Source organism: Dermatophagoides pteronyssinus, unplaced genomic scaffold (assembly GCF_027571235.1).
Source record: "Dermatophagoides pteronyssinus isolate colony J.1.1.1.1 unplaced genomic scaffold, Derpt_VIB-CSIC_2022.12 sq0001, whole genome shotgun sequence".
NCBI lineage: Eukaryota > Metazoa > Arthropoda > Arachnida > Sarcoptiformes > Pyroglyphidae > Dermatophagoides > Dermatophagoides pteronyssinus.
The window spans coordinates 1,155,733-1,169,703 of record NW_027461525.1 but is presented as its reverse complement, the minus strand read 5'-3'; the positions used below and the strand labels follow the sequence as shown (position 1 = coordinate 1,169,703).

The 13,971-nt window shown below is 30.3% G+C and overlaps 1 protein-coding gene across 2 annotated transcripts in view; it reads left to right on the top strand.

Annotated features, from left to right (window-relative positions):
• LOC113794031 (discoidin domain-containing receptor tyrosine kinase B-like) overlaps positions 1–12,470 on the top strand; it is a 34,279-nt gene extending 21,809 nt beyond the window's left edge. Inside the window, exons 3-9 of one of the 2 annotated variants that reach the window (XM_027344117.2) lie at positions 315–552; positions 5,915–6,361; positions 6,442–6,888; positions 8,904–9,619; positions 9,694–10,299; positions 11,291–11,672; positions 11,773–12,470. In XM_027344117.2, coding sequence (XP_027199918.2) covers positions 315–552; positions 5,915–6,361; positions 6,442–6,888; positions 8,904–9,619; positions 9,694–10,299; positions 11,291–11,672; positions 11,773–12,132 — 3,196 coding nt within the window. In that variant the 3' untranslated portion in view covers positions 12,133–12,470. Of the gene's footprint in view, positions 1–314; positions 553–5,914; positions 6,362–6,441; positions 6,889–8,903; positions 9,620–9,690; positions 10,300–11,290; positions 11,673–11,772 lie in introns of both variants that reach the window. The other variant, XM_027344116.2, reaches the window with a different exon arrangement.
• The last annotated feature ends 1,501 nt before the right edge of the window (positions 12,471–13,971 follow it).

Below are 13,971 nucleotides of genomic sequence, written 5' to 3'. Positions count from 1 at the left end.
AAATTTTTCAATTTGTATAAGATTTGTGTCATTTTGATCTTTCCGTTTTTTGTTTTCATGAATAATAATAATAATAATAATTCTTGAGAGGCCAATTTGCTGCAAGTGTGTTTCACTGTATACACGCAAAAAAATACCAATGCTATTTTCATAATGAGGTATACTTATGAAAAAGTTTCAAAAAAAACTCTTTTCTCAAATTGTACTCTTAACAAACGAAAAAAAAATTCCATGCCAATCATAGAATCTGTTGTTGCTTGTCATCACTCAGAACTAACTGAATATTTTCTTTTTTTTTCTTTACTTTTTTTTAGATTGAATCGTGAAATAGCTGGTGGTGCTTGGTGTCCATCCAAACAATTGAGCGCATCATATTCCGGACAAGAATGGATTCAAGTTGATCTACAAGAATTTTATATTATAACGGCTATTGCAACACAAGGTCGTTTTGGTAATGGTATGGGTGTTGAATTTGCTGAAGAATATTGGATCGAATATTCTCGTGATAATGGTACCACTTGGAATAAGTGGACTGATATGAATGGAGATTATGTAAGTTTTTATATATATTTAAGTTTGACATGTGACATTTGATCTCATTTACAACGTTGATGAGGAGGGTTACTCTGTTATTGAACCAGTAAAAGTTCAGTGATTCATTTATGGAAGTATTGCATGTCATCATAATGATCATCAAGATGATGACTGAATGCTCATTATGCAACCATTCTATAGTCGTCTATAATTTCATTGGGCACGTAGTGAAACCAAAATAAAAATCAATTAGAACGCGAACTTGTGATGATATTTCGTGCCTAAACAATAACAATCGATGGTTCTTTCATGTCTTTTTTCCTATTTCGATTAGATTTATTGACGAAATTGATTCTAGCTGGGTTTCAAGCAGATGGATTCATCTCTAAATTGTCAGAATTTTTCCCTTTCTGACTGACTGTCTAACTGAATTTTGTATCATTACTCACACACGCAACTATTGCATCGACAAAAAAATAGGGCTGTAAAGCTTTTTTTACAGCTGTAGATATTCTCATCTTTCGGGGAATAAATTCTTGATATGTCTTTTTTTCATTATATGTATGTTTTGTCTGTGTGCGTGTCGGTGTGTAAGCATATTAACCTAATCCCAATATAATCCTAACTTGTAATTAGAAACAAAAACAAAAAACAACAGAATTCGACAGTGTTATAGCCTGAAACAATTAAGACATGTCATATTGAATGTTTTCGATTGAATTTTTACCGTTTTTTGAGGGGGGAAAAGGGGTGTACAATCCTGTCAATTGATAGCAACTAAATATATCAATTGTATTTCTTAATTAAACCTGTCGTTGTCATCTGACTGGCTGCAGAAGCATTGCAATTTTTTATCGAGAAAAATTCTTGAATTTTTATGACACAAAAAAGAAAGAATTTCAAGCTTGGGTTTTGAGCTGAATTTTTTTCTATTTGTTTGATGCCAAACCAGAAAGCAAAAAAAAATTTTTTAACAAAGAATTCGGTAATTAATGGTGTTTCGAGCCCTGCAAAAAAAAAAATTTAATGCCTTTTTCGTCGCCCGTTTAAATTCAGTTATTGTTGTTGTTTATGATGCATATTTTATATTCAAATTTCAAAATACCACCAAAATACACAACACCAACAACAAACACACGCACGCCATTTTCATCGCCAATTAGAAAAAAAGTATGCAAAATGAATGAAAAAAAACTTTAAAAAGGACATTAAGCAAATACAATGAGTGAATGAATGGATGGGTTGTTTTGTTGTTTGACTCTCGACATATTTTGGCGCCTTTTGAAATCAACCACCAACAACGCCAACAAATTCACATTCAGGAATCAAATGCAGCCATAGACAAGAATAATAAGAATCTATAATTTTTTTAAAATATTCTATCAACACAATCTTCCTTCTTTTCTTTTCTTCTTTTCATTTTCATTCTTTTAGTTAGGGTTACCAGATCGGCGGAGGGCCAGAGGAGGACATTTTTTTTTTTTTTTTTGCAAATGTATCCCAGGCTCAATTAAATCGCTCTTGTGCGCAAACCAGGGAAATTATACGGCCCAAACTCCATGTATTCGTAGTTTAAACAGTTTTCGATGTTTTGGAAAAGTTCCAATTTCACTTTCATATTTTCAACTGTCCCATTAGCATTGCAGCTCAAACAAAAAATGAAAATTTTTAATTTTTAATTCAAAATGGTTCATTTGATCCAAATTTCAAATCTTCTCATAACAAATATAAATTGGGAATCTATAATGAAGAATATCTTCAATTAACAAATACAAATTTCCAATCTAAGGTGAAGAATATCTTTTTATAACAAATACAAATTTCCAATCTAAGGTGAAGAATATCTTTTTATAACAAATACAAATTTCCAATCTAAGGTGAAGAATATCTTTTTATAACAAATACAAATTTCCAATCTAAGGTGAAGAATATCTTTTTATAACAAATACAAATTTCCAATCTAAGGTGAAGAATATCTTTTTATAACAAATACAAATTTCCAATCTAACATGAAGAATATCTTTTTATAACAAATACAAATTTCAAATCTAACATGAAGAGAATCTTCGGTACTTACGTATTAGACGCAAGGCGAAAGTTCTAAAAGAACTTAAATGCATTATATATTTTTTTAAAATCAAATATTTTTATCAGCAGTTAGGTTTTCCTACCCGGAAAACCTAACTGTCCTAACCTAAACTAACCTGCCTAGATTAAGTTTGATTAATTAAAAACCAAAGAATGTTCATCTGCACTATTCTTTCTTTATATAAGTAGCAAGTTAGCAAAGAAGTGTCGTTTACAAATTTCCAATCTAACATGAAGAATATCTTTTTATAACAAATACAAATCTCCAATCTAACATGAAGAATATCTTTTTATAACAAATACAAATTTCCAATCTAAGGTGAAGAATATCTTTTTATAACAAATACAAATTTCCAATCTAACATGAAGAATATCTTCATTCAACAAATACAAATTTCAAATCTAACATGAAGAGAATCTTCATTCAACAAATACAAATTTCCAATCTAAGGTGAAGAATATCTTTTTATAACAAATACAAATTTCCAATCTAAGGTGAAGAATATCTTTTTATAACAAATACAAATTTCCAATCTAAGGTGAAGAATATCTTTTTATAACAAATATAAATTTCCAATCTAAGGTGAAGAATATCTTTTTATAACAAATACAAATTTCCAATCTAACATGAAGAATATCTTTTTATAACAAATACAAATTTCCAATCTAACATGAAGAATATCTTCATTCAACAAATACAAATTTCAAATCTAACATGAAGAGAATCTTCATTTAACAAATCCAAATTGGTAATCTAACATGAAGAGAATCTTCAATCAACAAATACAAATTTCAAATCTAACATGAAGAATATCTTCATTCAACAAATACAAATTTCCAATCTAAGGTGAAGAATATCTTTTTATAACAAATACAAATTTCCAATCTAAGGTGAAGAATATCTTTTTATAACAAATACAAATTTCCAATCTAACATGAAGAATATCTTTTTATAACAAATACAAATTTCCAATCTAAGGTGAAGAATATCTTTTTATAACAAATATAAATTGGTAATCTGAAAAGTTGTCGTTATTAAGGTTCTCGTTTTGAACATAATCAAGCCACAGAAGGAAATCAATTTGATCTGCGTCTTTAAAATCCAATTCCTTCGTTTTGTAAATTTTAGTCACAATTGCTTTATTGTTTTGGTATTGAATTTGATCCTTATAAATTCTTTGCCGAGAAAAATTTTGTTTCATACAGCATATGCCTCAAAACTTAGGCTTGTTTTGTCTCATCTTCGACTATATTATTAAGAAGAATATAATTGTTCATCTCGTTCAGCTGATTGATTGAGCAAAAACGGAAAGAATAAAGAAAGATTTTGATGATAGCTGAGAATCTTCTTCTTTTCCAATAGTTGATTGTGAATCGTGAATAGCAATAGTAAATTACATAATTTCGATTGCTGAAGTTCGATATTATGAGATATCACGACTTATATATCATTTCGAGAAAAAACCACGTTTTCACATTAACATAGACAATGAATGTGACGGAATTTCATTCATTCTCTAAATTGTTTAATAATTAATGAAATTAAAGAAAAAACACTCATACCTTGAAACCTTTGGAATTTTCCAGTTTTGATTTAAATATGTTTTTAGTTCGATTCACAAATTCGAAATTCAACATTTCAATTAATTAAAAACAAAATTCTTAGGTAAACAATTCGGCTTATGATCCAATGAATAAGAAAAACATCAATCATTTTGTCGCAAGTAAGGTTCGATAAAATGTAAAATGAAAATCAATCTAATCATTCGTATTTTCAATCAAATCATGACACAAAATAAATTTTGGCGGAAAATAAATTTTGGTTTTGTCTGTCTGTTATTCTGTTCTAATGTGACCGCGGCCTTAGGTTGGATTGGTTAGTTGCGGATTTTCTTTATGTTTCAGTGTATGAAAAAGATTTATACTCATTATTCAGCTTGTTTAGTGCACCAATAGTTATGCGAAAGCATTTACCAATTTTATACACGACAGTTTTAAAAAGTTATTACATGAAGGTCTATTAAAATTGAATAATTTTCAAAATTTTTTTAAAAATTATATGAAAGGAGGACATTTTCATGCTCAAGGAGGACAGGAGGACAAAATTTCTGAAAGGAGGACATGTCCTCCCGTCCTCCCCGTATCTGGCAACCCTATTTTAGTTTGCAAAAACATTATTCTCACGAAACTCAATTCAGTATTTTTCGTTTATTCAATTCGATTCTTGCATGTTCAGTGTGTTTGTGTATGTTTATTTGTGCGTGTATATGATGTTTTTAAATGGGCAAAAAAACGAAAGAAAGAAAGAAAATGTTTCGCATAACCAAAACACCCAATTCTCTTATGAACGATGTTGAACGGTAGTATAGTTATTCAGTAGTGTTTATTATGATCAACATTTTTTTTATGTGGTTAGAGAATACAGGCATGTCAAAAAATTAGTAACCGACACAATAACAACAACAACAACAACAGCAAAAGCAATTATTTATTTATTTTCTTCCATCGTTTTTAGTTGTTTTTTGTTTGTTGGTTTTTTGCTGGGTTCTTGAATTTTTCTGGTGTAAATTACAATGAAATTCTTCAACCACCGTTGCATTTCATCGACCACATTATACATTATGGTCGACTATCATATAAAAATGTTTAGTGGTTTTTTGGGTAGTTGATTTTAATAATTTATCTTTAATCTATGGAATTCATTTTCCTCTTACGCACATTCGAACAAACATACCACACTTGAATCAATATGGCTCACCTAACACATAGGCTTCCTTTTTTGGTTTTTGTTTTGTTAATAATTTTCCCATTAACTTTGCTGATGTTGCGATTCGATGTTTGTATTTGATTATTATTTTGTTCTGATTCATCATTCATTCATTCAATTTGATGATCAATGCATTTGGCAATGTTTTTTTTGGTTTTCTCTCTTATCATTGTTGGTTTGTAGTTTTTCTATTTTTCTCTTTACAAATGAAATATCCAAAATTCTGTAAACTAAATATTGACATTGGTTTCATGTCATTGATGATGTATGTTTTGTGTTTCTGTCCAACAATGAATTCTGTGGTATCATTGGTGTTAAAAGTTAATGTCAGTCTTTCTTTGAATTTTTTTTTCTGTTTTGTTTTGTTTCGTTCGGAAAATATTTGCATAATCAAACAATAAAGTTTCCGTTTATTTTGATATGAATCATGTTTATATTAACTGACTGACTTTTCTTTTGTTTCCCCAATTTTTCATTTGTTTTCTTTTTTTCTTTTTTTCTTTTTTCTGGTTTTATTTTTTATAGAAATTGATTGGAAATCATGATACCTATACACCACATAAAAATATCATTCCACATCCATTAGTAGCTATTAGCCTTATACGTATTGTACCATTTGCAAGTTATCAACGAACAACATGTCTTCGTTTTGAATTATATGGATGTAGACATGATAATCATGTACCGATTAGTTATTCAATACCGGATGGTTATAAAGATAGTTCATTTGGTGATTTACGTGATTTAACATATGATGGCCGTATGGATTTTTATGGTTATCTACATGGTGGCCTTGGACAATTAATTGATGGTATAAAAGGTGATGATAATTATAAAGTTAATTATGGTTATGAATGGATTGGTTGGAAATCGGAAAATGCTGATCTTTCTATGGTTTTTGAATTCAATACGATTGTCAATCTTACTTCAGCTACATTTTATTGTCATAATTTATTCACAAAACAAATTCAGGTATGTCATATTGGTTGTGTGTAGGTCATATTGATATCCATAACTAATTGTTTTTCCCCTTTTTCCTTTTGAAAAAAAAGGTATTTGCCGGTGCTAAAGTTTGGTTCAGTTATGATGGTCAAATATGGTCAAAAAGACCAATCGAATTTGAATATATGCCCGATTTGGTATTGGAAAATCCACGTGATGTTGATGTACATTTACATTATAAAGCAGCACGATTTGTTAAATTTGATTTTCAATTCGGAAGTAAATGGATACTAATGTCGGAAGTAACATTCAATGCAAATCCAATCGATGAAAATACAACATTATCATATGAACAATTGGATTGGTCATATGATGATGATATGATGATACCATATCAAACAGCAATCAATAATGATGATCGAACATTATTTCCACAAACAACATTTTTCATCGTATTTGGTGTATTATTTGCTGTTATTTGTTCAGTGGTTATTGTATTATTACGATTACATTTGAGACGTAAGGAGAAAGCTGGCCATATTGTTGTCTGCATGAAGGTATGTTTATGTCTATGGTAGTAGGTGTTTAGTTAGTTTTCTCTATAGCTAGCAAGGTAAATCAACCAAAAATCCATTTATTCTATTAAACCCTTGAAAAAAATAGTCTATCTGAATGATAAAACACTTATCATTATTATCACATATACCACTACAGGAACTCTATACTAGATTCATTCACTCAAAATAACATAACGGTTTTTGGTTGGTTCTTATACTAGATTCAAATAACTTTCAACACCATTTTAACACCGTTGTCTGTTCTCACCTGGAATCAATAAAAACAAAAACAAAAATGTAATCAGAAAAATTGCCAGAAACAACAACAACAACACATTCTAATAATTATAATGGACTTGAACATCATATGCCATATGGCCAAAATGCCAAAACAGAACAAAAAAGGATTGCTTTGCTTGGCCAAACATCTTGCTTTGTTCATATATGTGTCTGTGTGTGAACGCCAAAACAAAACTAACTAGTCAATATAGCCTAGGCCTGGGTAATTATGATTAATCATTGTGCTTTTCCTTTCTGGATGCAATCCATAATGATGGCAGTTTTCTTTCTCTCAATTTTTTTTCGCATAATCATTGTACAATCCAAACATTAGACACACAAAGAAAACAAGACCGATTTAACAAACAAACAGAAAAAGAGATTGACCCATCTTTTTCAGCTTTTGCAATCGAATTAATTTAATTAGAACAGAGAATAAGATCAATCACACGACTGCTTTTTATGCCTATTTTTTTTGGTCATCAAAAAAAAAAAAAAAAAAAACAGCCAGCCAGCCAGAAAAGAAACCAGAGCATCTTTATGATTCCATTTGTGATGCTAAAAGCATTTGTGTTTGTTCCCAAAGCCAAAAACAATGGTCAACATGAATTGCTTTTCTGTTTGTTTGTTTTGTTTTGCTTGTTTGGTCATAATGATCAGTATCATTCAAATTTACAATTGTCATTTTTGTTATAAATTCAATTATAATGATTCTATGCTTATGACGCCAAATCAAATTTTGCCGGCAAAATGATCAAATTGAAATGGACCCTCCAAAAAAAAGGATTGATCATCAATTTGATCGATTGTCGATGATCATTTCACATTGTTTATATGTTGACATGGTTATTATTCTATTCGGAAACCAATTGCTTGTCACAGCAATAAATTTAATGAAGAGGTTTAGAATCCCCTTCAAATGAATCAATAATTTACACAATTATCATTCATATAAAACACTTAAACAATAAAGGCTTCAATTAGAGTAGAATCCATCCTTCATATAAATAGCCAGTTAGACAGACCGGCCATTGATCAAACTTTCTTTTTGTTGTTTTCTGTTGTCAGCAATCATGTCATGGATCAACACTTTCTCCTTGCTCTCACATTGTAATCCTAGCCTCTTGTAATTCTGAATGAATGATGAATGGAATCTTGAATATATATAAAAAAGAGGAAAAACTACCATATCCAATTTGTTTGTTTGTTTGTTTGTTTACCCCCTTTTTTCCAATGTTATGTTTTATGTCTAATTATCTAATCTGTTAAACAATTGTTTTTTCAATGATATCATTGTTTTATGAAATAAAAATAATTTTTGGGTTTTTTCATCATCATTATTCCGGCTATATTTGTTTGATTTTTGATATTGTTCAATAGATTCTCTTCATGTTAGATTTCTTTTCACTGTCTGTCTCTCCATCTCTCTGTTATTTTTCAATTTTGGGTCTTTTTTTCGTGGTGTTTATTACTACAAAAATGATGCTGGCTTTTTTTAGAGAAATTAAAACTAACTAACTAACCATATTGATTGTTTTATTTATTCATTTTTCCTTTTGCTTTAATCGGCTTCTTTTTTTTTGTTTCGTTTTCTTTTTCCCCTTTTACAAATCATTTTATGGCTGTCTGTTTTTGTTTTTTGATTTGTGAATAAATTGCTCTACGCTTTGTTTCTTTTGGTCACAATGTTTTGTTTCGTTTGAAAAATATCTGAAATGTTTGTCACAAAAAAAAAGGATCTGGCCACAACACCATTATATTGTGAGCCAAAAGATTTTAGTTCAACATCAAGTACAATTTCAAATACGATAGCCGATCCAGAATATGCTGTACCGGATGTTGCCATTTCAAATCATCATCATCATCATCCATATCATTTACAACAACAACAACAACAAAACTATCATCAAATGATGTCTGCTTTATCCAATGGTTCTAATCATCTATCGTATCAACAAAACAATGTTAAAACTGTATCAAATGTAGGACATTTGGGTAATAATCTCAATATGTTTGGTACAGGATTCACTCGTATATTGATGGGAGGTCATCAACAACCAGCTAAAGATGTGAACAATGTAAACAAATCAACAACACCAACATCCACATCATCATCATCAGCAGCAGCTAATATCACTGCCAATGTTGTTTATTCATCACAACCTAAATTACAAACAAATGATAATGGTAGTTGTTATAATTTAGCCAAACAAATTCCGGCAACTAATGTCCAACATACAGCTAATCATCCACAAACAATCAATTCAAAAACGATAGCCGCAGCCGCCAACAGTAATGCCAATCTAATTCAACGACAATTCTATGTTTCAGCTGATTTGATACCAAAATCTCCAAAGTTAGCAACAGCAGCCACCAAATCTACCTTAATACAATCAAATTCAACAATCGATCCAACGAATAATGGTCGTATGACATGCAATACTATCTATAAGTAAGTGTTGTTTTCACCAGAATTCAGATTTAAGATTTGATAAATTGAATGATTCTTAATGTTTTTTTCAGCAGAAGAAAAATGGCCAACGATGATATGATGATGGCGAATAATAACAGCAGCAGTACATTGAAACTAAAATATAATTCAAATTCAGCTATGAATAATAATAGTAATGAATTTTTTGAAGAAAGTATGAAATGTATACCTGAAATTGGTGAACAACAAATCAATATTATACATAAACAATTGGGATGTTCACAATATGGTCAAATAATGTTAGCTCGAATGTATAATAATAATAATGAATCTAATCATCAGCTAATGACGAATAATAATGTATTCGGTAGAAACGGTTACGCTAATGACTTATCAACGGAAACGGATACTATGAATCGTGAAACAGGAAACAAAAACATTGATGATAAGAATAACAGCAACATCAATGATGATGATGATGGTACGCTTGTTTTATTGAAAACACTTGAAAATGATAAACTACGTAGTGATTTTCTACATGAAATGAAATCCAAATGGTTTATATCGGCAAAAAGTGAACGGGTTGCCAAATTAATCGGTTTTTTATCATCACCATCAACAAATTTAACGGCAATGATTGTTGAATGTGGTGAATATGATCTTGCACATTTTCTTCGTAATTGTGATAAAAAATCTATTGGGTATGTATTTTTGTTATATTTTAAAAACAGATGGAAAAAAAACAAGAATCTGGTTAAGGGAAAATATTCAATTGTTCAATTCTTTAATGACAAAAACAACAACAACAAATGATAGTTTGGATGTTGATGATGACATTACAACATTACGACAATGACAACCAGATAGCAAAAAATTAATCAATTATTTTTTAGGTCAGTTCCGATTTGGAAAAAAACATAGAACATCATAGACTTAGAGATAGACCATTATCATTTTTTTTTTTTGTTTCGTTGTTTTTCTTGGTGTTGATAATGATGATGATGATGAGCATGATGTAGGCGCCAGCCATTTTCAGTAGCAAACAAACCAAAAATCTTGTTGTCCCTTAATGTTTTTTTTTTTTTGCTCAGAGGATTTTCTTCCGCTTGATTCCGGATCGATTTCATTTCGATGCTAGAAACATTAGGAGCGATATGAAAAAAAATAAAAAAGTTCAGTTCAGTTTCTTGGCTACAAATCCGAATTTAATAGTAGTTTTTGCTATTATTGTAGGCTAATAAATAGACAATCGTTGTTGTTGTTTGGTTGTTGGTTCCCTTGACAGTTTGATCGTTGATCGTTGATGTTGTTTTCAAAAAAAAAAATGATTTTTTCTTTGTAAAAATTCATTGCAGAATTTCTATTTGTTGTTGTTGTTGTTGTTGTTGTCATCGTTGTTCATGTGTGATGAATAATGACGTTGCGGTTCTTGAAACTTTGAAATATAAAAAATAACTTTTGCGTTATGATGATGATGATGATGATTGCCCATCAGCCCATCATTTGTCAATTTCTTACGCTACAATAAACGCATTGTGAATATGATGGTGACAATCAGAATGGAATACAACGAACCATGATTGTCATCAATTCACCATGTTTTTTTTTTAAATTCTTTTTATATCTTTGGCTATATCGAACATGAATCTATTTTCTTTTGTTTTCTTTTTTTTTTTTTTTTTGATTTACCAGAATACAATCCTTGTTACATATTGGAAGTGAAGTTGCAGCCGGTATGAAATATTTAGAATCATTGGGCTATGTACATCGTGATTTATCGGCAAAAAATTGTCTTATATATGGTGATAGTTTACGAGTAAAAATAACAGATTTTGCCGCATTACTTAATACAAATGGACATGAATATTGTAATGGAGTGGCAATTCGTTGGATTGCGCCTGAAGCATTGATCAATGGTGCTTATACAACTAAAAGTGATGTTTATAGTTTTGGTATTACATTTTGGGAAATATTAACCTATGCATTGATACGACCACATCATGAATTAGATGATGATGCATTCCTGCAGAAATTATTCACTGCATATGAAAGTTATGTTAGTGATATAAATAATGTAAGTTTCACAGTCGAATTCCATAATAAAAATGTTTTTTTCGCTAATAAACTAATAAAATCTTTCATCATTCATTCTCTTTCTCTCTTTGATTGTTCAGGATTGCTCAAGTAGTTCGGTTTATTATCAGGCAACTTATGCCAGTGGCAACATTATTCAAAATACCGTAAATGATTCTTCGGACAATATGGATCAACAACAATCAGGTACAAATCAAACAAAACGAAATGGTACGACAAGAATATCATATCGATTGGCATTACCAAGACCAACAACATGCCCTTCAGAAATCTATGATCTCATGCTGGAATGTTGGCAACTAAACGAACAGATAAGGCCATCATTTCGAGATATAACACAATTTCTTATTACACGAAACAATCATATCAGTGGTATTGGATCCAAACAACAACAACAACAACAATGTTTAACGCATCAACAACAAGCCGCATCAGCTTAATCTAGTTTCTTATATATTCTGGATTCTTCTCTCAACAAAGTCAAATATGATGTTTGCCATTTATAACACTGTGATTGTCATTCCTTTCTCTTATTATGATCATGCCAAAATATGCTCAATAAACAAAACAAAAGCAATTAGTCATTTTGCCTGCTTCTGAATGCTGACCACTACAGTCAGCTTTGTGTAAAAAAATTTTTGTTTCAAATTTACAATGTAAAATTTTTCCCCCTCCGAAAACAACATTTTCTTCATTAAATTGTCAATTTCATCAACCAATAACTAATAATAATATTATTAACCCCTTACACCCCCATAATCGACATTTGTGTGTAAATATTGAAGATATTTGTAATAAAATTTTTTCTATTTATTCAATTAAAAAAAAGTTTATCAAGTTTATTTCATTTCATTCATATGGAAAAAAATCAACGGAAATGCAGTACACACCATCTAAATCTTTTCTTTTCCTTTACAGTAATTCAAATTCTCGAAAAAAAAATTCAACATAACCAATAACCATAACCGTTAAAGATTATTATTTACATTTCGAAAAATTTTGTTTATCTATCCTGCAGGCTATATTTGTCAATTCGTTCCAAAAAAGAACAGAACAGGCCAGACATTGAAAAAAAACGGGCAATCAAATAGCACATTATCTACGGTGGTGGTGGCCACACCATTCAAAAAAAAAAATTTAGTCTTTTTTCTCAAACGATTGAAATGCACTCGATTCTTTTGAGTGTTTGCAATTGCATGCACGAACCAATTCACATTTTACAATATGCTATATCTTACAAGATAGGACATCACATATATTTTTATTCTGACTTATCAAGTCCCATTATGATGATTTTGGTTGATGGAAATGACCGTCAATTTTGATCTTTGAATTTCAAATGTTCGAACCAAAAAGCCATTCATTGGTCACGTGTCATGATCATCATCAAAATACAACGATAATGGGCTTCTGTATGTATGACGTTGACGACGGCAGCGGTTTCTGTAAACAAGAATCACGAAAAAAGAAAAAATTCACTTGAATTTAGATAGATTTACAATTGGTCAATGACATGCGAACATTTAAAAAAAACAGCTTACCTGCATGCATAGGTTGTTATTTTTTTTTTGATAAATTAAAATCTTAATCCGTTATGACACACAATGTGTGTGTGTGTGCGTGTTTTCACTCACTTATGATCCATCATCATCATCATTTTGAAGGCAATCTAAATCTGTCATATCACATAATCAGAACAGAAACGAACAGAACACTTTTGTTTCATCTTTTTTGTGTATGACTCACTTCATTGTCCGGCATGTCTATATTTCGGAAAATTGTCGCATCCAAATTCTGGAAAAGTAATGAAAATTCTGTGCGGTTTTTTTTCCTCGCTAATCAATGAGCCATAAATTTTGCCACCATTAGTTTTATCTTTTAGTTCTGTGGAAAAAAAGGTGAAACAATAATAATAATCATCATCATTCAGATATGAAATGATTTTCGAAAAATCATTTATGGATGCTCAAATGTTTCGAGAATATGAAAAAAGCAATAGAAAATTGAAAAACGAAAAAATTCTCTATTGAAAAATCCCTGAACAAATTCGAAATTATTATTCGAAATTTATAACTCATATTTTTTCAGGGGAAAAACAAAATATTATTCACATCATCACATATGCAGAGAGAGACACACACACACACTAATTCAAATGGAACGAAACATAAGGCTTAGCTTATGATTATTTATCTTGCAAATCTTTGTTTGTTGTCGATGATGATGACTACCAGACTCGGCTTATGGAATGCCTCTAGAGAAAATGAAAATGGAACAAG